Source organism: Orbicella franksi, chromosome 7, assembly GCF_964199315.1.
Source record: "Orbicella franksi chromosome 7, jaOrbFran1.1, whole genome shotgun sequence".
Classification (NCBI taxonomy): Eukaryota; Metazoa; Cnidaria; class Anthozoa; order Scleractinia; family Merulinidae; genus Orbicella; species Orbicella franksi.
The window spans coordinates 31099025-31121524 of record NC_138151.1 but is presented as its reverse complement, the minus strand read 5'-3'; the positions used below and the strand labels follow the sequence as shown (position 1 = coordinate 31121524).

The 22500-nt window shown below is 38.5% G+C and overlaps 2 protein-coding genes across 5 annotated transcripts in view; both read left to right on the top strand.

Annotated features, from left to right (window-relative positions):
* Positions 1-17437, top strand: part of LOC145492014 (uncharacterized) — a 22792-nt gene extending 5355 nt beyond the window's left edge. Inside the window, exons 4-9 of the mRNA XM_081471329.1 lie at positions 33-194; positions 2259-2336; positions 2802-2869; positions 3242-3352; positions 9961-12709; positions 13114-17437. Coding sequence (XP_081327455.1) covers positions 33-194; positions 2259-2336; positions 2802-2869; positions 3242-3352; positions 9961-12687 — 3146 coding nt within the window. The 3' untranslated portion in view covers positions 12688-12709; positions 13114-17437. The remainder of the gene's footprint in view (positions 1-32; positions 195-2258; positions 2337-2801; positions 2870-3241; positions 3353-9960; positions 12710-13113) is intronic.
* Positions 1-22500, top strand: part of LOC145492013 (uncharacterized) — a 43037-nt gene that overhangs the window by 7180 nt on the left and 13357 nt on the right. For 2 of the 4 annotated variants that reach the window (XM_081471326.1, XM_081471325.1), the window contains exon 1: positions 21821-22500. This exon is cut by the window's right edge and continues 269 nt beyond it. The exons of 1 other annotated variant lie outside the window; for it this stretch is intronic. The gene's annotated coding sequence lies outside the window, so the exon portion shown is untranslated. Of the gene's footprint in view, positions 1-21309; positions 21536-21820 lie in introns of those variants that run through there. One more of the 4 variants, XM_081471327.1, reaches the window with a different exon arrangement.

Sequence of the window (22500 nt, the reverse complement as noted above, 5' to 3'; positions counted from 1 at the left end):
AGTCACTAATCAAATCAGTTTTGCTTTTTCAGCGATAGCAGAAGTGTATCAGGAAGACGGTGACAAAGAATTCACAAGAAAAGAAGTTTGCAACGCGATATACTTCTACACAGAAGGAATTCATGTGAACTGTAAGGATGTCCAACTGAACGCCAAGCTCTACGACAACAGGGCAACAGCTTATTACCATCTCGGTAAGATCTTGATCTAATCATTTTTAAATTTATCCGCCAATTAGAAGAAATTGCTGCTTTCTTTGCGCTCAGCCCAAAATTTCTGTGGATAACTGTCTAGCTTACTACGCAGATGCACAGGACACTCACAAATAACACAAATGCTCACAAATTGCTTACTTCAAGATGCTCACTTCCTCTCCCAGAACTTGGGGGAGGAAGATTACGTGACGAACCCAAAAAGCGTCTGCACCGGAGGCTAGCAACTATCAGGGCATAGGAAGAAACAGATGAAAACACTTTATTAATGCGACAATAGTGCACGATAGCTCAGCCAATCAGATTGTAACACTGCGGTAGTGTACAAGTGGAATTGTACTAATTAACTGTTTATAAGGGTTAAGCTTTTACCTATCATTCCATGGTATTATGATACTCAAGTTCTACGTCATTGATACTGTCTTTGTACTCTTGATGTAAACTGATGCAGCTTTGTAAACTATTATTAATAAAAGGTAATTGTTCTTTTACTACAAATTACCTGTTCCGACGCGCTGAGGTAGCTCAGCCGATCAGATTGTAGCATTGCGGTAGTGTACAAGTGGAATTGATTGAATTAATTGTTGATAAGGGTTAAGCCTTTACCCATCATTTCATGGTATTATGATACTCAAGTTCTACATCATTGTCTTTGTATACTCTACATATACCTACGTTTTGTGCACTTTATAAATAATAAAGTTATTATTATTATTATTGTTATTATGTAAAATGATGCAGCTTTGTAAACTATTATTGATAAAAGGTGGCTGTTTTTCTACTAAAAGTTAGCTTTTCCAACGCGGTGAAAAAAAGTTCAAACATGGATCATCGTCTAAAGATTAGCACACTGATGTTGCCTTGAAATGAAAATAGACCTTTCTATAAACACAGATTTGTCCCAGAGCAAGGTTTGGCGGCAACTATTGGCTCACAGAAAAAAATGAACCTCAAAAACCTCAACATGAACATAAACTGAAAACAGTAAGATTTTGTTGTCGAAATTTCTAATCCCTGTGGTGTAGTATAGCTGTCTTATTTCCCATTAAGATATCCTCTTTTGGTGAAATTGAATTTGTGGATATACAAATAATTTTCGGTGTCATCTGTTGACTTGCAAAAGGTTGGAAAACGAAAAATTAAAACCTGATTTTCATCCACAATCTCAAACCTCTGCGCCCACTTGCCGTTTTAGTGTACCATAGTTTACTGCAGTTTTCAGCCTAAAAACTACTTCTTCGAGCTATCTTCACACAAGAATTCACATAAGAGGGTCTTTTTTTTCAATCTTGGTCTACAAAATTGAAATAGGAAGACGAGTTGAGCCTCTTCGCTAATTGGGTACTATCGTAACTGAAACGCCTGATAATTCCCGCCCAAAGTTGTACCATGTGATCAGTTTGAGCCAACGCTTGAAAGTGGCCCCTCCACGTTGGACTAATCTGCCGCACCACATGATCGGTTTGAGCCAATCAGAATAATGGAAAATTTTAAGTTGAGCAAAAACTGATAATAGTTGATGACGTGGAAAAATTTGACGATTATATTAGGAATGTCCCTACTCTTGATCTAAGAAAACTTTGGGAAAGACTGCAATTTAACTCACTTTATTACATGCAGCTCACCATTAGTTTAGAACTATACTGTTCTGTTTTGTTTTGCTTCCCTTCATGTTGGCAACAACATTTACAACCAACAACAACAATCTTTTATTTATCCTTTATGTAGTATTATTAGCGAAGTATGTCGTTAGTTTTTCTATTTTTCTGAAATAGTCCTGATTGAAACGCGTACCGTATAATTCCCTAATTTCCGTTGACTTCGTTTTTTTTTATCACCCGAAGACTCGAATTCCTCATAGCACAAACCTTTCTTGATAATTCGTTTAAAGATGCCAGTTATCAGGAGTCACGCGTAATGCGTGTTCCTGATTTGAGAGATGAGTCATAACATTGAAAGATAAGATGCTGTTTAAATATCTCTACAACCTCGTTAGGTTTCAGTGCTTCTAATTCTGTGCCTGATTATTTCAATCCTCTTCAAAAGGAAATTACCAAGAAGCCCTGAATGATGCAACAGCTGCCGTCAATTTGGAACCAACTTTGATTAAAGCCATAGAAATAGGTAAAATGCTTTACTCAATTGATTATAACATAAAGAAAAAAACCATCGTATTAAACCCGGACGAATCAATGACTGGATTGACCTGGCAAAGATCCTAATTCTTTCATGAGGTCAATTTTCACAATGTAGATTCGCCGTTTTCAGCAATGTCCAAAGCTGCCTTGATATCTCTCCTGCAATCTGTCCCACATAGATCAGAAACTGGATTAAAACAAGGGATAATTCAGCGAATGTATATGAAATCAACCCAGGTTTCATTGAAACACAGTGAGTCATTTGATTTTTACTGAATTAAACTATTCAGCGCTTCGCCTTTACCAAAGTGCAGTTCTAAATTTCTCTGTTAAGCAGTATTTCTATGCGCACATTTATGTAGCTCGGTTGTTAAGGGTTAATTACAAGAATAAGCCAGGCTTGAGTTGTTTTCACCTTTATAATGCATGTAGTATTTTGGTATTTTTGAAGGAGCAAGTACTTGTGAGCTGCTACAGTGTTATGAAGACGCCATACCGTGGTGTGAGAAGGGATTGGCAGTATCCTTTACAACATCTTTTATGTCTTTTTGCCAGCTGTAAAACGGGGCTTTCATGTTACCTGTAGGGATTCTAGTAAAAGTAGGTAAGGGATAATTTTCAAAAAATTAGAACAAGCCTCAGGCCATTTACAAGACAACATTGCTGTCAGAATGTATTTTAATCTGGAAAAGTTACGGAGGTCTTCAATTCTACCCCTTGCCCGTTGTCAATCGTGAAGGTTTAAGTTGTTACTTACCTTAAGGACATTACATAACCGTATATAGATTAGTTTTTCGATATAAGCCATTGAACGAGTTTCTATGCCTTATTACAATATTTCTTAATGAGGTCCTCATTACAAAGTGTGTCATATGCCTTAACCCTAAGCAGATTGACAAGACTAACAAGACACTGATAAATTTGCGAGCCAGGTGTGCTGGTGATCGAAATAACATACAAGGAGCAGAGAGCAATCCAGAAACTCACCCTGTGAAGGGCCAGGTAAGAAATGTTACGGGAAAATATATTCTCGGCTTTGAATGGAAAGATTAAATAATGTCAAACTTGACATATGGTGTTGAAAAATCCTCCTGTAAGAAAATGCGCGCTAAAAGATGAACTTTTACAACTCACTAGAAACACAGAGCTAGCACGAGCTGTTGACGTGAGGTCTCAGCAAATTGAATTTCCATTTTTATAATTGAAATGAGACCATTGATTTCCCTTTCTTGTTTTTCGAAATGTTTTCTTGAAGAAATAGAGAACATTTTCTCCGTGATTCTATCCAATTCACTATTGATCTACCAACGTTCTATAACGAATGTCGTTCTCTTATTGGCTTCGCTGCTTACTATCTATTCTGCCGTGGATTGTGAGTACTCTTGCAGCGTGTGGTTGTTAACAATGTCGCGAACGCTTCTTTACGTTTTCGAAGTGTCTCTGAAGAGGACATAGATAACGTTTTGAAGAACATGTAGATTTATATTCACACAATTAAATTATTAGCTCTCTGTTTGTATGCGTGATAGGCATTGATTCAGGGGTAGGGGTGGTTTTATTTCTTTTGTTATTCTGATCAAGATTGCCCGAGGTCCACACTACCGTTACGAGAAGCTACATAGCCTATGCAGATCATATTGGAGAGGATGAACTGAGCTGTTGGCGCACGTTAGTCGAAAAGAACGTTAGCCAAAATAAACCCTAGTGAATCTTGTGCGTGATTGAAACATCATTGAAATAACTTCACGATATTGTTTATTTTTGGCCTGTCATGTACTTTATTGATACGAAAATTGAATATGCATGAGTGCGTGTTTAAGAATATTTTCAACACAAAAATTAGCGAAAGAAATAAGCGACGTTTCTACATTGTCAAGTAAGCGTGTAGGTTAGTTTTTGCAATATAAATAGATCTACAATCATGCGCACAAAGTGGCAAAATGCGTTAAGTGGACCTTTGCTTGGAACCATTGCTTTACTTTTACCGACTTTACGACGATGAGCCGCGTTCGCCCCCGGTCTCACCTGAGCAGACTGGGTCTGAGAAATAGACACACATGACGTAGTAGCCTGGATGTCGATATATCGATTGAAGAAGTTCGATTATGCCACGTATCGAAAGCTTATTGACGTGTAAGTGACAGAATGTCTTCTAAATAGATGTTTTGGTGGTCAAAGGACATCATTTAAGTCTGGCGATCGGTAACTTGACATGCAGCATTCGAAGAACTGAATGTTTGCGGCAGTTGGCGATTCCAAGAGTGCTATTAAGCGCTAAAAGATGGAAACTTGGTTTGCGACTGTGTCAGGCCAAAACAGAGCAGGTCTAAAAGCAGGTCACTTCAAGGGCACAAAAAAGGTATTTTGGCGAGTTACATGACAAGTAGTAGGTACCGGGCCTATGAAAGTATGAATGTTTTGACCTGGTTTTAGACTGAAATGTCTTGACTTGGCGGGAAGGTGCATTCCGTGTTACAACAGTATAGTTACCCATAATGCATTGCAAGATGTATGTGACAATACAGGCTGCTGTTAGCCAGGAACCAGAACAAGCAAAGTCAAGACTATAGCATATTTGAGGAAAAGAATGACCCCTTGAATTGCTCTGTCTAAAAGCTTTCCCCGGGATTGAGATAATTATCACAAACAATGCAAAATAGCGACCTACACGAACTCGTTGGCGAGGTGATTTTCGACGTAGCAAAATTCTGAACTTCGAAATTCTGTAGGTTTCTCAGAGTTGAAAATAACCGAAGAAGGGTTTTCTGCCCATGAAGAAAAAAAGGAAAAGACAAGATAACGAACAAATTTTAAACCAAGGTAGCTGGGTTGATGATTAGAATTAACGCTACTGGACTATAGTAATTCTAGGACTTGAGAATGTGGACTGGACTTGGAAATCCGGATCATCACTTTTTCTGCCTTATTTGGTTCACCTTCTCGATGTTTAAATGTGAGTTTCTATAGTTCATTGTGCTTAACCAGTGACCCAAAATCAGTTCCAGAGTGAAATTCTTATTCTGAACCATCTTCCTGGCAGATAATTTTGCACAAACGTACAGAAACTGGTGTTTGAGGCTATTCCAAGACCCCCAGCTGAGAACATAAATGTTTCCAAAAGCCCATTTTATCAAAAAAGAAAACTACTGTGCTGGGTGTTTTGGAAAGAATAACTTATATTTTATCATATAAGGGGTATAAAAGTGATGTTCAGTGTCGAATGACAAGTTTCGTGGTCATGACGTCACAAAACACATTTTTGTAAATAAGCTAGTTTGTAAAAAAACTTTTACGCCAATTTGCTGCCGACGTGTTGCTTAGATAAAGGAAATTTCGATAATATGATACGACATTAACTAACCCGTTTTAAAAAGATTTTATGAATACGTTAATATTGTCACGTGACCTATCTCCCAACATTGCACGGATTCAATGCAGAATACGCAAAATTTAAAATACGCCATAAAAAGGTCTTTGTAAAAGAAATTGAAAAATTACTAGTCTTACTCACTATCAGTTGTTTTTTCCGCTCAAAACAGGGTACAAAGTTTTGAAATAATAACTAGTCACGTGACAAGGCAATGGAGCATAAATTCAATTGGTGCTGCTTAACAATGTGAAACTATTACGGGTGCAGCTTTTTAGGCTAAATGATCATATATTTATCACTTCATTAGTGAAATAAAGACTTGTTATCGCGTTCAAGAACCCAGCATCTTATGCCTGTAGTTTTTCTGACGTATTTATAAACAAGTAGTACTATTTCGTTCTCGAAGTGTACAATCCTATCTTTGGCTACCTTAAATGACATGAATAACTTCAAGCTGCCAGTCCTTAACTAAAGCAAACATTTTTTACTCCTACTTACCAAAATAAACGTCACGTGCTTTTATTTTTTCCTTTGAAACAAATACATATTTCTATTTCTCAACTGATATGCTGACCTTAACCCTAACCCTAACCCTAACCCTAACCCTAACCCTAGCCCTCGCCCTTGTCCTAACCCTAAGTCTTAGCCTAACCCTAAAAGCTAACCATTACCCTAAGCCTAACCCTAAAAGCTAACCCTAACCCTAAGTGAGGTAACCCTTACCCTAACCGTACCCCTAAACCTGACCCAATTTTTTCATCTATGTTGTAAAAAGCTTCCGTAGTTGTAGGAAATGCTCCTTTTCATAAGGGAAATGAATGAGCCTGTAATGATAAATCAGGTCATATTGGGTGCCTTATTTACCTCACAAGGTCATGAAGCGTCTCCAGCAATGATATTCCTAGACAAAGGGTTAAATTTCCCTTCATTTTATGAAATATTGAGGAATTTTATATTCATTACGCAATAACTCAGTGGGGGGCAGTGCAGCAATCACGTCATAGTCATAAATCACAAGAGAGCTTTGTGTTACTTAAAATAATATATGGTAAATTTGGCATGGCACTTGCCATTTGCCATTTGTTCCGTGATAGACTAGTGCAAACCCAAAGATCCTACAAACACTGACTTCGCGCCAACATTTCTACTTTGCAAGGTTTTTAAGTAGAATTCCCGAAACTTGGGCTCATCAAAGACCAATAGTGTCGTGATGTTATAAACCAAAAAAATTGTAACATTTTAAGGTTTGTCACGTGACATGAGATGATTTGTCCACTGGGTGTGGTAAAAAATAAGGTTATTTCCAAATTAAGCCTGTAAAAAGCACTGTCAAAACTTAGGTTCATTGCACAGAACAAAACGATATGCTTATTTGACAGTCAAATCTTGTTTTGTAAAAGAGCAGGAAGTGTTGGCGTCAATACTATAAAACACTACCTCAAAAGGCTGTGGCTGGTTTCCATAGCAACCATTTTGAGTAAAACTCTAGAAATTTAATTTCTCTTCTTGAGCGCAATAGCACACAATTGATCTTTCTTCACCATATTTAAACAAACTTTTTGGTCCATTTGAGGGTATCCTACCCCCTTAAGTGACAAGAAAAAGTGACTATTTGGAAACTATGGTTATTAAACACACAGTTTTGCTCTGATTGAGGCTGACTGAGTATTGATTACTGGCTTAAAGTGCCACTAACTCCCCAAATTTTTATTCGCTAATATAAATCTCCTTTTTTCCTGATCGCCACTGCGAAAAATTATCGTTGTAGCTATTTTGGTTAATTTTCTGTTAATTTCAAAGTTGATAAAATTGGTATTTTCCATGACTAGTGGAGAATGGGACGAGTTGGCTTCGGACGTCATTTCTTGAATAACAATGTTTTGTCTCTGAGAAGAATATATGCGAACATACGACACTGTGTGTCAAAATAGTTACATAATACAAGGTAGATGTATTGTTGGAGTCTGTAGCAATACAGGATGTTTAGGATAGAGTATTCCCCTTCATCCAATACCTCTATCCCGATGAAACTAGACCAGAAACGAAAGAAAACAAAAAAAAAGACCAGACAAAAGGGCTGATCGGTGCCGGGGACCCATCCAGGGTTTCGTCTATCTGGCGTTCTGAAAAACCAAGAGATTTTCATGGCGTGCATATTTTTGTCTATCTCTAGTGGAAAGCTTGACATTGTCAAGGGACTGAATAAGACACGAACTTAACATAAACTTGAAAAAATCTGACCGTTCCCAAAGAGCTCAAAGGATCCTCCGCGACGCAGACCAAAATAAATAATGGCAATTATAGGTTAGGAAATTATACGGCAAATTAAACGTATCGCGTTTTTGTTCTCGAAACGAGGCGTTTAAAACTGTTAAGGTTTCGAACTAGTGAACTAGCCATATATTTGTGGATTTCAATAAAAACACATGCACCAGGAGGTCGTAATCCGGCCGTGTTTCTCAATGGCATACACAATTGTTTTGTTCTCTGAGCCTCGTCTTTGAGTGGGGGATGAAAGATATCTAAATCAAAAACTTAGAATGGATCAAGCATTGATAAATATACGAGGAAAGTAAAACAAACGATTAAATTAGACTCCATAGGTACCGACGGAGGTATCGTCTTGCCGAGAGAAGATTGCGCTTGTCAGTCAACCAAAATGCAAACGAGTACGTCTAATAAGTCGACAACTCCCAGGTTATTAGCGTACGTAAAATAGACTTTTCAAAATAACAGTGAAGTAGACATATATTCATATCACTGAATCTATACTGAACCTCTTTTTAAGATCTTGTCGAAGGATTTTCCATGATTTACTAGTACGAAATATGCAAATTTGTGTAGCTTGCGATGTTTGTGTTCGTCGTACACAGTAATGACTATGACTATGGATATTAATACTACGGTCGATCGACAATAATAGAGAAAAGTTACTTCACCTTTGGATATTGTTGTTACTCCCAGTACGGCTTTGGAAAGTTTGGGTTAAAATAGCACTTCTACGAAGTCTTTATGATGTGAAATATACATGAAATAATTGATATTTTGAACTGCGGTAGTAGATGAAAGTGAAAAATGATCATCGCAGTAAATTTTCCAATTTAAGCAATTGGAAAGAAGAAGCCTGAAAAAATCGGGCTTCAACGGGATTCGAACCCGTGACCTCCGCGATACCGGTGCGATGCTCTACCAACTGAGCTATGAAGCCATATATTGGGAGCATAGCTCAGTTGGTAGAGCATCGCATCGGTATCGCGGAGGTCACGGGTTCGAATCCCGTTAAAGCCCTGATTCTTTCAGGCTTCTTCTTTCCAATTGCTTAAACTGGAAAATTTACTGTGATGATCATTCTTCACTTTCATTTACGAAGTCTTTATTACGAAACTATACTCTACATGTAATGCCTAAACTTAGGATGTCAGCGCAACCATTAAGCTCTGATACAGGTGACTGTGACAGAGACCGCTTCCTTGTATCGCCGATAAATAGGTTGGCAAGGTAGGTAGCTTGGTACGGGCTTGGTACGGGCTTGGTACGGGCTTGGTACTGACTCCCTTTGTCTTGTCACGTTGAAACCGTACTTACAATCTTGGACAATTTAAATGGAAAATTAAGACCACCCTTCCTCCCATTTCAAGGATGAAAAAGAAAAGACGCCTTGTGGGTTTGGCGTCAGTTCATCATTGATTCGGGAAAAGGGGTGGTTTTATCTCTTATTTATTCTGACCAAGATTGTTGGATTGACCAAGATTGTAGCTTGTTGCCTGCTGTTTTTTGACTATTTTATCTTATAACGAGTACATATACATTATCGTGCCTTGTAATTACTACTCACAACCTTTTTACTCTTAACGTAAACCCTTCAATTGTTGCAGTATGTGTGAAATAATGATGTACATTATGAAACAATACCAAAACCGTCTCCAGAAAAACTCAATCGCTTTAAGTTCTCTGTTCTATATCAAGAAAGTTAACTCACATTGTAACTAAACACCTTTAAACAAGAACAGTATATTGATTAGAAGCGCCCTGGAATAAACGTCAGCAAAGTTATATTTTTGTAATTCCCGCATCTTTTGGGCTCAACAGAAAGCTATTCCAATCAATATGCAAAATTAATATAACTTTAGAACGGTATGGGTAGTATCTGCTAAATAACTCCCAAGGATAGCAGTTTGAAAACTTTCTGGGTAAATATTCACGATTTTGTCAGTAACTGACAAGCGTTTTTGTCTGATAGAAAAATACCAACGTTTTACCGAAAACTACGGAAGTTATTCAAGATAAAACACAAGCTGAAACCGGCAATGATTATAACACTGTGGCAGATTTGAAAAGAGCCATTGTGGAGTACCATAAAAGTTGTCTAAAAATTGAAAAAGAATTGGGAGACAGAACTGGAGAAGAAGCGTCCTATTGTAATCTTGGCAACGCTTGTCAAAATCTAGGAGATTTCGAAAAAGCCATCGAGTACCATAAACGTCATCAAAAATTTGCCAAAGCAGTGGGAGACAGGTCTGGAGAAGGAAGGTCGTATGGTAATCTTGGCAACGCTTATCAAAGTCTGGGAGATTTCAAAAAAGCCATTGAGTACCATGAACGTCATCTAAAAATTGCCGAAGAAGTGGGAGACAGGGCTGGAGAAGGAAGCTCGTATGGTAATCTTGGCAACGCTTATTACAGTGTGGGAGATTTCAAAAAAGCCATTGAGTACCATGAACGTCATCTGACAATTGCCAAAGAGGTGGGAGACAGGGCTGGAGAAGGAAGCTCATATGGTAATCTTGGCAACGCTTATCGAAGTCTTGGATTTTTCAAAAAAGCCATCGAGTACCATGAACGTCATCTAAAAATTGCCAAAGAAGTGGGAGAATGGCCTGGAGAAGGAAGGGCGTATGGTAATCTTGGCAACGCTTATTACAGTCTGGGAGATTTCAAAAAAGCTATCGAGTACCATGAACGTCATCTAAAAATTGCCAAAGAAGTGGGAGACAGGCCTGGGGAAGGAGGATCGTATGGTAACCTTGGCAACGCTTATCAAAGTCTGGGGGATTTCAAAAACGCCATCGAGTACCATGAACGTCATCTAAAAATTGCCAAAGAAGTGGGAGACAGGGCTGGAGAGGGAAGATCGTATGGTAATCTTGGCAACGCTTGTCAAAATCTGGGAGATTTCAAAAAAGCCATCGAGTACCATGAACAGCGTCTAAAAATTGCCAAAGAAGTTGGAGACAGGGCTGGAAAAGGAAGGTCGTATGGTAATCTTGGCAACGCTTATTGCAATCTGGGAGATTTCAAAAAAGCCATCGAGTACCATGAACTAGCTCTAAAAATTGCCAAAGAAGTGGGAGACAGAGCTGGAGAAGGAAGCTCGTACGGTAATCTTGGCAACGCTTATTGCAATCTGGGAGATTTCAAAAAAGCCATCGAGTACCATGAACGTCATCTAGAAATTGCCAAAGAAGTGGGAGATAGGGCTGGAGAAGGAGGGGCGTATTATCATCTGGGTATGATCTTTGAATCTCAAGGGTCTCAATTGCAGGCTCTTGAGTGTTATATATCTAGCGTGCGATTGTTCAATGATGTTAGGCAGCATCTGCAAGGTAAAGATGAGTGGTGTATTAGGTACCGCAATGTTAAGGATGTGGCTTATACTAGATTGTGGCGTCTAATGTTAAATCAAGGTAACGAAGTTGAGGCTTTGTTTGCTGTTGAGCAAGGACGCGCACAAGCTCTGAAAGATCTTTTAAATTCAAAGTACGAAACTGAAACACCACCTGTAACGGATAAAATGACTTGGGACACATTAAGTTGCCTTCCATCGAATACAGTCTTTATGGCAGTTCATGAAAGAGAAATTATTTTCTGGATTATTCAAAATGGAAAGGATGTTCAATTAAGAAGAAAAGAAATCAACCATAATAATTCGAAGGATTCTGTAACTGCTGTGTTGGAGTTGTTAAATTACAATGTTCATGAGGAAATTGGTGTCAGAGGTGGTGTGAAATGTGAAGATCGCTCATTGAATAGGACGAGCAAAACCAAACCGTCCAAGATGAAGAGCTGTCAAACCCTATCCCAATCCACGATCATTGAAACCAATGCTTTAAGAGCATGGTATGACGTCATCATTAGCCCCATCAAAGACTTGATTAATGGCAATGAGGTGATATTTGTTCCCGAAGGTCCATTGTGCTTGGCTCCTTATGCTGCATTTATGGATTCTAATTCAAAGTACTTGAACGATTCTTTCAGAATCCGTGTCATTCCGTCATTGAATAGTTTGAAGTTGATCAAAGATTGTTCACCAGATTACCACAAGAAGTCTGGGGCACTGCTTGTGGGTGATCCGTGCTTAGAAGAAGTTCGTGATTGTGGGATAAAGTTAGAACAGCTGCCATTTGCAAAGAGGGAAGTAGAGATGATTGGGAAAATACTCCACACTGTTCCCCTCACTGGAAAAGAGGCAACAAAACATGAAGTATCGAGGAGACTCTCCTCAGTTGCCTTGGTGCACATTGCAGCACATGGCTGTATAGAAACAGGAGAAATTGCTTTGGCAGCAAACCCTACACGAGCATCCCAGATCCCAGTTGAAGAAGACTTCTTGCTAACAATGAGTGATGTAATGAGAGTTCAACTGCGTGCAAGACTTGTTGTGCTAAGCTGTTGTCATAGTGCTCGTGGCGAGATTAAGGCTGAGGGGGTGGTTGGTATTGCACGAGCCTTCTTGGGTGCTGGTGCTCGTTGTGTTCTTGTGTCTCTGTGGGCAATTGACGACGAAGCCACTCTGGAGTTTATGAAGAGTTTCTACCTTCACCTAGCAGAAGGAAGAAGTGCCGGTGAATCTCTGAACCGTGCCATGAAGTGTCTCAGAGAGTCTGAGAAATTTAGCGAAGTGAAGCACTGGGCTCCATTTGTACTCATCGGTGATGATGTTACCTTGGACTTTGCTAAAGGCGATTAGATGAACTTCAATATATTTAAAGGTACTTAGGTGTTTGTTAAATGTTGAGATGATACAAATGGAAACTAAGTAATATTGAAGTTTCGACCCAGTGCAGTTTCTTTGTCTCGCATAAATAACAATACTTTCGCGTTTCTTGAAAATCTGAGATGTCCGATTTAATTTACTAGACACATAAAACGTGTTTCATAAGTGCAAAAAGTTACGATGGAAAATACTACCCTACTTGCGCTGTACGCGTTTGGTCGCCATTGTGGCGATACTATTACATTCATTGTGATGAGGTACGTCATGAGGGTTAAGTGTTTCTTTCCCTTTGCGCCATAAAGAGACTGTACTAACTTCAGAGGCTCATAGAAAATCGATGAAGTGATTAAACCTTCCTCTCAATAGTAGCTAACAGTGTTGTTTTCTCTTTCCCTTCAGGTTCTTCAGGGCTTCTATCAGTACGGATGAGAGGGACAATTTCGGTTTTCTATTACGAGAATGCCAAATACTTTTATATTTTTTAATATAAATATCTAACTGGCCAACAGTTTGTAGGAAAATGCTCATCTGATTTAGCATCAGAGTCGATCAACTTGTATGCGTGAAAGATTTGCACAAACGCTAAACATGAGTGATTATTCAAGAAGATCTAAAACTGATTATTTGATGCCCCTGGACATATTATTTAACAGGCTGTGTTAGAGTAGCTTAGAAGTAATCATGAGAGGATTGTAAGTTCAAGCACTGCCTTACCTTGACAAAAATAGCAACACTTTAGTAAAACAGCAACAAAAATAGCAACACTTTAGCAATTTCTGAAAATTGCGAAGCGAGCTGCTTTTTTTCCGTAATATGTTAAGGTGGCTCAAAATAGTTCTGGTTTTTTGAGACTTCTAGAACTAGGTGCGATTTTTGAGGCTTGGAACTGTTCTTTTTTGAACGGCTGTGCTATTTTTTTAAGGTAACTCTCTACTGTTCCTTTCATTGTGTTTGAGTCATAAAATAAGGTAGCACTGTCCTGTTGTATAGCAACAAACTTGACCCACTTTTTACCGTCAATTGCATCTATCTTAAAAACTAGCTAAGCTGGTGACCCCATATTTTTTTGATAAAAACTTTTTATTACACACAGAAGAGGAAACAGGGAAAATTAGAAAAAATTCTGAGGAGTAGATTTTGCTTAAATTAAAAAAAAAATGGAAATTTCCAAGTTGGAAAAATTCCACTTCGCATTTTTTTTAAAATTTTGCACGTGCATTCCGCTCTTGGTGTTGAATAAGTTATTGCATTAAAAAAGTACGGTCACCGGACCCGTTTTCGAGATATTAGCTTTGTGAATAAGGAATTTTCGCGCGCGTTCTACGCGCAAATTAAAATTTTGACTTTGCAAGATCGCTCTTTGTGCACGCGTGAAAGCATTCCGCAGCTCAGTAAAGCCCGCAATTCCACGCGAATAAACGCGAATAATCTCGAATAGTGTTTTCGTTTTGCTGTTGCCGTTACTAGTATAAGTGGTAGAAGCAGGGTACCATGAATACCCGAAGGTGAGACTGGCCTAGTAAAAAGAACGGAGAAAACTTGAAGAGTAGTTTTTTTCCTGCTGTTTTTAGATTGATAGCTGGCGCAAAATCAATCATAATTTTCGTTTACGTTCCAGCACAGCGGTTTAAAAGAATGTTTTTTCCATTTGAAATTGCCTGAAAGATAAATGTTTTCGGAGATAAAAATAAGCGATATCGCAAACAGCTCACTAATTAGGTGGCAACAGAGTTTTACGAAGTAGGCCTCGCCGCCATGTTTGTCGTGAGTTTTGCAAACTTGAAATCTCGCGCGCGACCCCTCGGTTGATTGCATGGCCTAGCGCTGAAGTGCGCGTTAGAGTCCAGGCTTCTCACGGAAATATTACTGTTTTGAGCCGCCTTAAGTATCCAACTGAAAAGAAATAAGTATTTTGTTAGAGAACAGTTGCAAAAGGTTTTCAGGATTTAAATAAAAGGAATATGCTTAAATTGTTATTAGAAATGGACGAATCGCTAAGATAGAACAAACTGTTTCTTGTTGACTTAACAATGTGTCGTGTTACGTATTTTGTGCACATTGTTTGAACTTTTTGTGATATCATTTTGAATTTTCACCATTTTTTTAATGTAAATTATACTCGTTGAACTGAGATTAGTCCTAGATTGATTTCAAATACTATAATAATATTTGTTTTAGAAGAGCAACAATGAAGTGTGTCTTGAGTGTCTTTGATGGACCCTGATTACATTTTACTTTACGACGGTATTTTAATACAGTTGGCATGAAATACTTTGCCGTTTCAAGTTCAGAGACTTCAATTAATTGGAATTCAGGAGTTCCTGCTTCACTTGTTCTTCTTTGGGATTGTGGGACAGATTCTCTTCGTTTATAATCGATCAAATATTTTTGCTCGCACACCATTGGTCTAAAGGCGTCTCGTGACTGAACATGCCTCAGCTAGAATTAGGTAATTTCCCAATATCACCCGTGCTGCGAAAAATATTTGAAAGATAATGGGCAAAAGAGCGTCCATTAGACTTCAAAAAATGGCTCAGATATCTGTCTTTGGATATTATCCGTTCCTTGAAGGTCAACGCTTCTCAGAACAGATATTGTTTCCGGGCAAATATCCGAGCACATTTTCCCGCCAAATGCAGGCTATTGTTTATTTTTAGCACTCATTGATGACTTTGAAATTTCTATTTCGTAGGTTTCTCTCCCCTTTCTGTCCATCTGGTTTTCGAACGTAGCAGTAAGCCCTTCACTTTTCCCTCGTACAATAAAATGAGTTGTTGTTTTAGAATTTCCTTTTCGCGTAGTGCATCGTTGATAAATCCGGCGTTGGTGCTGTCAGAAATCCTTTTTCTAGTTCCTCTAGGCGGTTTTGCAAATCCGATTCCCGTTTGCGTTGTGTTTTGCCTTTGATTTTCGAGTAGGAAATTGTAAGGCCCTTTCTTTCCATTTTAATAAGTTCCCACTATAGTCTCTGATCATCCAGGTCTCGGTATTTTTCACCTATAATGGGATAATTTTCTAATGCGATTTACATATCCTTCATCATCAACAAGGGAGTTGTTAAACATCCATAGGCCTCGAGCCCGCCTCTCTTCCGAAAGTTTTAAAGAAAGTTTCATTGCTCTGTGGTCGTGTGCGTTGGAGGCCTTTGTAGCTATGTTAACAACTAGAGAAAGAGTGAGCAACCAGAAAAAAATATATTCCTGAGCAAACTTTCAGTGCTTTGGATTCATATGAAAAGCTCAACTTTTGCGGGTTTGTTTTCGGAAGATTTCAATTATTTCTAATTTTTCCATCATTGAAATAAGTTTGTGTCGATATGTAGATACTTTCCATGGGACGCCACCTCTTTTATCAAATCAGGATTGTTGTGTGACATTCCAATCTCCACCTACAACAAGATTGCTTGTATCTGCATTGGACATTAAATACTCATTTAAATTATGCAAAAACATTTGTTGTTGTTGTGAATCGTACGGGGCACATACGTTACATAACGAACTATTAGCTGATGTTAAAACTAAATTAATAGAAATGATCCTGCCATCTCGATCTCTACTGAAATTTTCTATTGATGATGATAAGCTAAGAAAATGGTTAATGAGAAAACAGACGCCTCTACTATGAGTTGATTCATGGGAAAAGAAAATGTCACCACCCCACTCGCTTCTCCAGATCTTTTCATCATTTGGCTCGGAATAGATCTCTTACAGGAATAAAAACTGGCAATTTTGGTCTTTCAGATAACTAAAGATACTTCTTCTTTTTAACTGGCTCCTTAGCCCTCTAACATTTAGAGTCAGAATAGAACAATTACCCTGTATAGCGCCGAAAGCGTTTAAGTAGTGCGAGGAAAAACAATAAAGGTAAACAGGAACTTGCAAGGGTTAAATTGTGCGGAAGAAAAAATAAAAAAAGGGACATAAACTGATAGAAACATATACAACCTACCTATGTACACATACATTTTCCTTGTGAGCGTAGAAGTGTTGGGACAAGCCAGATAGGAGACTCAGGTTGTTAGCTGCATTTTTGTTCCGTACGGCGGAAGAAGGAAAACACACAGCTTGGGTAGTACGGATTACTCAACAGCTGATTGATATTCACTAGGGACAGAATAAATGTCAAGAGCCTGGTTGTCAATAAAGAGCTTTCGGTTGATAACTTTAGCATCAAGACCCTTTTCTCTGGCAGCGGACATAACCTTGATTAACGACTTTCTTTCCTCTTGAATCACACGAGCGTAGTCTTTGGTTATGAAAACAATAGACAGCAAGGCTGATACCGCGTGAAAAATGTTTCGAGACACCAACATCGCCGGCCAGCCTAAACATTTAAACATTCAACCGCATGGCCAGTACCATGCTTCAAAAACTCAGCGTATCGGATCTCAAAAGACCTACGGTCCGAAAATTCATAAATGAGAAACAGAAACTGCAAGGAACCGCATACGATAAACGTTGCCAACGTAGGATCTACAAGAGATCTGATCAGCCAAAAAATGTATAAAGACAAACAATAGACTGCAAAGTTATTTAGGCTGGCCTTGTCCAGCCACATTTATTTTTTGCTTTTCGAGATATCAACCAGTTTTTCTTGAGTTTCTTGAGTCGCAAGATAGTTTGATGATATCAGGAACTTTACCCGCGGGTAAAGAGAGGCTATTGTCTAGGAAAACAACGCACAGACCCAGGTCAGGGCAAATACACTACTGCAATGTCAATACCCCTATTCCCTTGCATACCTGAAATTTGAATCCCTTAAATTTGAATCGACCAATCAGGATTTAGCAGGCGGGAAAAACAGAACTGTCCTGACCTCCATGTTTGTTAACAGGACAGGCATTGAGAAGTCGGGCAACTTTTCTTTCTGGAGATGGCATTGAAAATTTATCGGAGGAGATTATTTATTCCAAAATCAATTCCAGATGTATTGTAGAAAGTGAAAAATATGAAACATATTTTGTCTGCAAGCTTTAGTATGGCATCACAAATGGATTGCTCGCGTCCGGCAACTCGCTCATTGCTCGTCGAGTTGAACTTTTTTTTTCAATAAAATATGTTGTTCTTCGTTAAATTAAACCCAGAATTCTTGAGTGAAGTATTGGAAGAGACCAAAAAAGTTTATTAGCATTGTCTTTACTTTTTTAAGCTATGAAGAAAAAGGCTCTTATCGACTCCTTTCGGTAGGACAACTGGGTTTTGAGTCTTATGACAGTCTTTTAAGACTACTTGCAATCATTCTCCTGCCCTGGGGCCTGAAAAGGTGGCATGGGCAAGATCCGGGGGAGGACTCCCTGATGGGGGATGTTAGTCGTCTCGCTTAGGGGTATATATCAAGGATTCTAGTCTCACTTAGGGTGTCGAAATGCCAGTGTTGTTAGCTGTCATGGTAAAGCCTGGTTCTCATATGCCGCCGACATACCTGGGACACCGTTACGGCATATGTGAACATTTATCGCCGAATCATAATCTGTCCCAGGCATTGACTGCCGGCTTGCCTGCGAAGTTGAGCTGAGTTCAACTTCGCAGGCAAGCCGGCGGTTGTCGGCGATGAAAATACTTTATGTGAACATCATCTGCGGGTGCAACGTACTCCAGTAAGACTATTCGATCCTTATTTACAGGTAAAATGGTTGAAAATTGCGGAATTCGATTTGCATTTCGCGCAAATTTGAGTACGTTGGCGATCCATCGCAGATGCGCCGGGGACCCACTGGGACAAATCGCCAAACGTTGTCAGTTGCAGCCGGCGACTACGTCGCAGGTAGGTCGGCGGGATATGAGAACCAGGCTTAATATCGGAGAAATAATGATAATGAAAAAGCTCTTACATGTATTTCGTTTTTAGGCTCGATTTCCGCCGGTGTCTCTAGTCCAGTCTACTAGGGCGGGCTTCTGTCCTGAACAGCAGCTGGATATCGAGCCTTTTCTATTTTACGTGGTATCTTTTATGGGTCAAATAAAGCTCCAATCACGCCCAGATTGGTCTTCTTTAGGGGTTTAATTCAAATTTTCCGACGAACATCCCCGTCCTGTCCATATGGAGAGCAAGAATGGGTCGTGCAGTCTTGTGTAGTCTACACTCCCATCTTATCGTAATCTCGTTCTGCCTTAAAACCTTTCCCCATTACTTATTTCCGCAGCTGACATTTAAGAAGGAAACAGGCTCGTGAAAAGAGATTAATATGATTCTCACGGTAAAGTACTTGGAAAAGTTATCACTTTATCACTGGTATAATTATTAATTAAGTTAATGTTAAAACCTACTCAGTGCGGCAATTCAACAGAGAGTAAACTGTCTCCAGTGGTGCAGCGGTGTTGTTTAGGATGAGTTTTTTAATGGAAGGTAAAGAATCCTTGAACTGGTCTGCCATAAATGGAGTAAAGTCGTCAATCCTTTGCCACAAGTAATTTTCACTCAGGTTTAACTTCTGTGGTCGACTAATTACTTGAAATACATAGGACCAAAGAAAAGAAAGTAAAGTAACACGATCATTAGCCAGCCATTCTTCCTCCCTTCACGCCCTTAGGTAAAAAGGGTTTTTCTTTGATTATTAGGAGCCAACAACTTGTCAGAAACCTCAAGATACATATGTTTATGACTGTATGCCAAAAGGCTGACTAATCATAATAATAAGATTAATAATTCATTATAATTATTACATGACAGAGAAAATTACTTGATTATATTATGATAAGCTTAGAGCAAGCCAATTCGTAAGAAAATACCTACAATTCTTTTAGGTTTCGAAGAATGTAATAAAACTATTATGAATTTATGTATCATAACATTTGTTCAGTTCAGTTAATATTTACTTCTAACCTCTTAGTGATGATGATGATGATGATGATAATCAACTTTATTTATTGAGGGTAGCACACAACAGTAATCACTGAAAAACCAATGGCCCTCATATAAATGTTCACAGAATAACAAGATGGGGCTTAAAAAATTAAAAATACAGAAAGATTTTCAAATATGCAACGATAATATAAAACAAATAAGATATGAGACACACTAAAATATTAAAAAGGAACGGATTTAATAAGTCTAACAATAAAATTAAGAATGTCATGTATATTGTATATAAGTGACGTATATTGAAAACCAGAAAATTAAAGACCAGAAAGGTCATTCTTTGCCAGATCCAACTCTACAGCATTTGGTCAAATTGATGCAATCTCTCCAACAGGACCTGCACATCTGATTCCATGGCCATCAAGGGTGATGATTCGTTAATTGTGGTTCATTTTCAGAAGTGTTCTGATTGGCAGTTGGAAGTGTAACGGTTTTCTACACACTGAAGACGAGCTATACACCCGAAATGTCTGTCTCTTGAAAGACTTTTATGACACTTTTTGATATTTTGTTATAATATCAACCTATAAGCTATTTAACTGCAAGTTTGACGCATCTTTAACGGTTTTTTCTTTCTCCACTTATTTAATTGGAAGTGATGTATATTTTGCCTTCTATATAGTTCTATATGTTAGAAAGTTGAGAAAATGTAACAGTTTGAATTTCAAAAAATGTAGGATTAAAAACTGTCAGTATAAACAAAATCTTACGTCTCTGGCCCTCTAGGATAATAAACCTTAAAATTAGCGAAATTATGCTACAAGTTGTAATAAGTTTTTCATATATATATCTATACAAAACTGGCAGTCGAGGTTAATAACTGTCCTTTAATATGTACAGTTTGAAAACTTGGACCATTTAAACTTAACTATATTCAATAATTGGCCCGTTGTACAGAAAGCTTTGCAGACAAGCATGCTACTAAGTCCTCGTGTAAAACCTTTCTTATGAAAATGAGTTTGATTTGCATGAAGATGAACCTGTGGGGAAACACATTTTCGTGTGAATTGTTTCTCATGAAGACTCGTTTTGACACGGCTGCAGAGGCAAAAGGCAACTTGGAAATGGTCTACACTAACTAATAAGTTGAAATCACTGTGAGCACTAACGATGCAAGCTAATAGGCCCTTTGCAGCTCGGGTTACGTGACCAAATTTTTCCTAAAAAAGATTTGTATTATGGGCTATAACTTAAAGAATGCCCGAAACGGAAAGAGCGAAATGGCCAAAGTCTGAGGCCCTAGGAATTAACGAGTAAGTTTATTCCACAGTTTGAATTTTCGGAAAATTCAGAGGATTTGTATGGAAAATGTTGCTGGAGAGCAAGGTCTTGCTCTCCAACAACTTTTTCCATACAAATCGTCTTACACTTTCAAAAATTCAGACTGTCATAAAATCTCATTCTCTGATGATGGGGGCCTCAAACTTGGCCATTTTGATATTTTCATGCTTTTTCCATTTCTGGCATGCGTTAAGTTATAGCCCATAATTTTAGGAAAAGTAGGTCACGTGATGGCTTAGCTGCAAAGGGTCTGTTCAGCGATTTCTCGACGAAGGTTCTTCCAGGAAAATGAGGCTTATTCAACAGTAAGTCATCAATTTGTGCAAAAATAAGCTTAATTATTGCTGGAGCAAGTTAAATGTTGAACAAATCACGTGTAAGCATGTACGAGCCAGATTGATATTATGAGGTCACGAACCATATCGGTTCGCTGATCTCTTATGTCTGGAATGAGGGGAACCCCCCTGCTAAATTATTTATTATTCAACTTCCTGTTTCACTTTCAGTTGTATGCTAGCGAACGGTAAGGTAGGTTTTGCAGGAGTTTAGTTAATTCAGAAACTCAAACTTTCCCAATGTTTCTCAACGATCGGTGTATTAATTGCTGAAAGCTTGTCTCCATAGAATACCGAGTCATCTGAAGCATATTATTTCTGTTTACTCGCTGAGATGAAGATCTGAGGTAGGTATTCTATGTAATTATGAATAATCACTGTTGACGCTTTCGAATTAGAATTCATATTTATCGTCTCTGTTTTAAATCTCGCTCGCGGGGAATGAACTCTTGAAATTCAATGTGATGATTATAAATGTTCTTAGTAGTAAATGGAATCGAAAGAGCTCTCAGATTTGAACTCCGTCGCGGAGATATAAAAACATAAACAACGCACTTCAGCGAAGGAACAGATTTGCATAGTCTCCTTCGCAGGCATCGTCGCTGAATTTCTGCGTCAAACTTATTTTGAAGGTTTCTTAAACTGGAAGCACCGTTATGTCTTCATGTGACTGTTGAACAATCTCCCCGATGCGTGCACTTTCTGAGAGTAAGCAATTACAAGAATTAATTGTCAATAAGGGAGGCAGACCGAACTTCATTCGTAAAATTAACGGAAAATGTATCCTGTCTACTTGATCTAGCGTTACGCTTGTGTTACACTTGTTTGGTTTGGCAGAGGATTTCTTCCCACTAAAGAAGTGAAACCGGGGCCTTTGATATCGATTGCTTTTTCAGTTGCCTTTGTGAAAATTATATTACTGTGAGATTAACCTCGTCTTAAAATGCAGGCACATGATGTGAGATGTCTTTCGATGAAGCAAGGCAAAACATCTTGTTAAAACAACGCGTGATGTACTCATTTGAAATCTCATTTGAAATCGTGTACTTTTATGCAAATCACGAGACCGAGACTAAAACTTCGCTAAACCTGGCTTTTCTGTCAAAGTCTAAATAGAATTTCTTGATGGCTCTTATAGGAACATTCCTCCCTCTCTTACAGCACGCCGATTCCCGTTTATTATGGTCATACTCTTGTAGGGTCACGAGGCACATTAATGTTTTAAATGATAAGGGAGACCCCTAACGTCTGACCTATTTTTATTATTACGCAAATCAGCACTCTCAAATTGTTTCCTTTTTCCGCGCTCGTG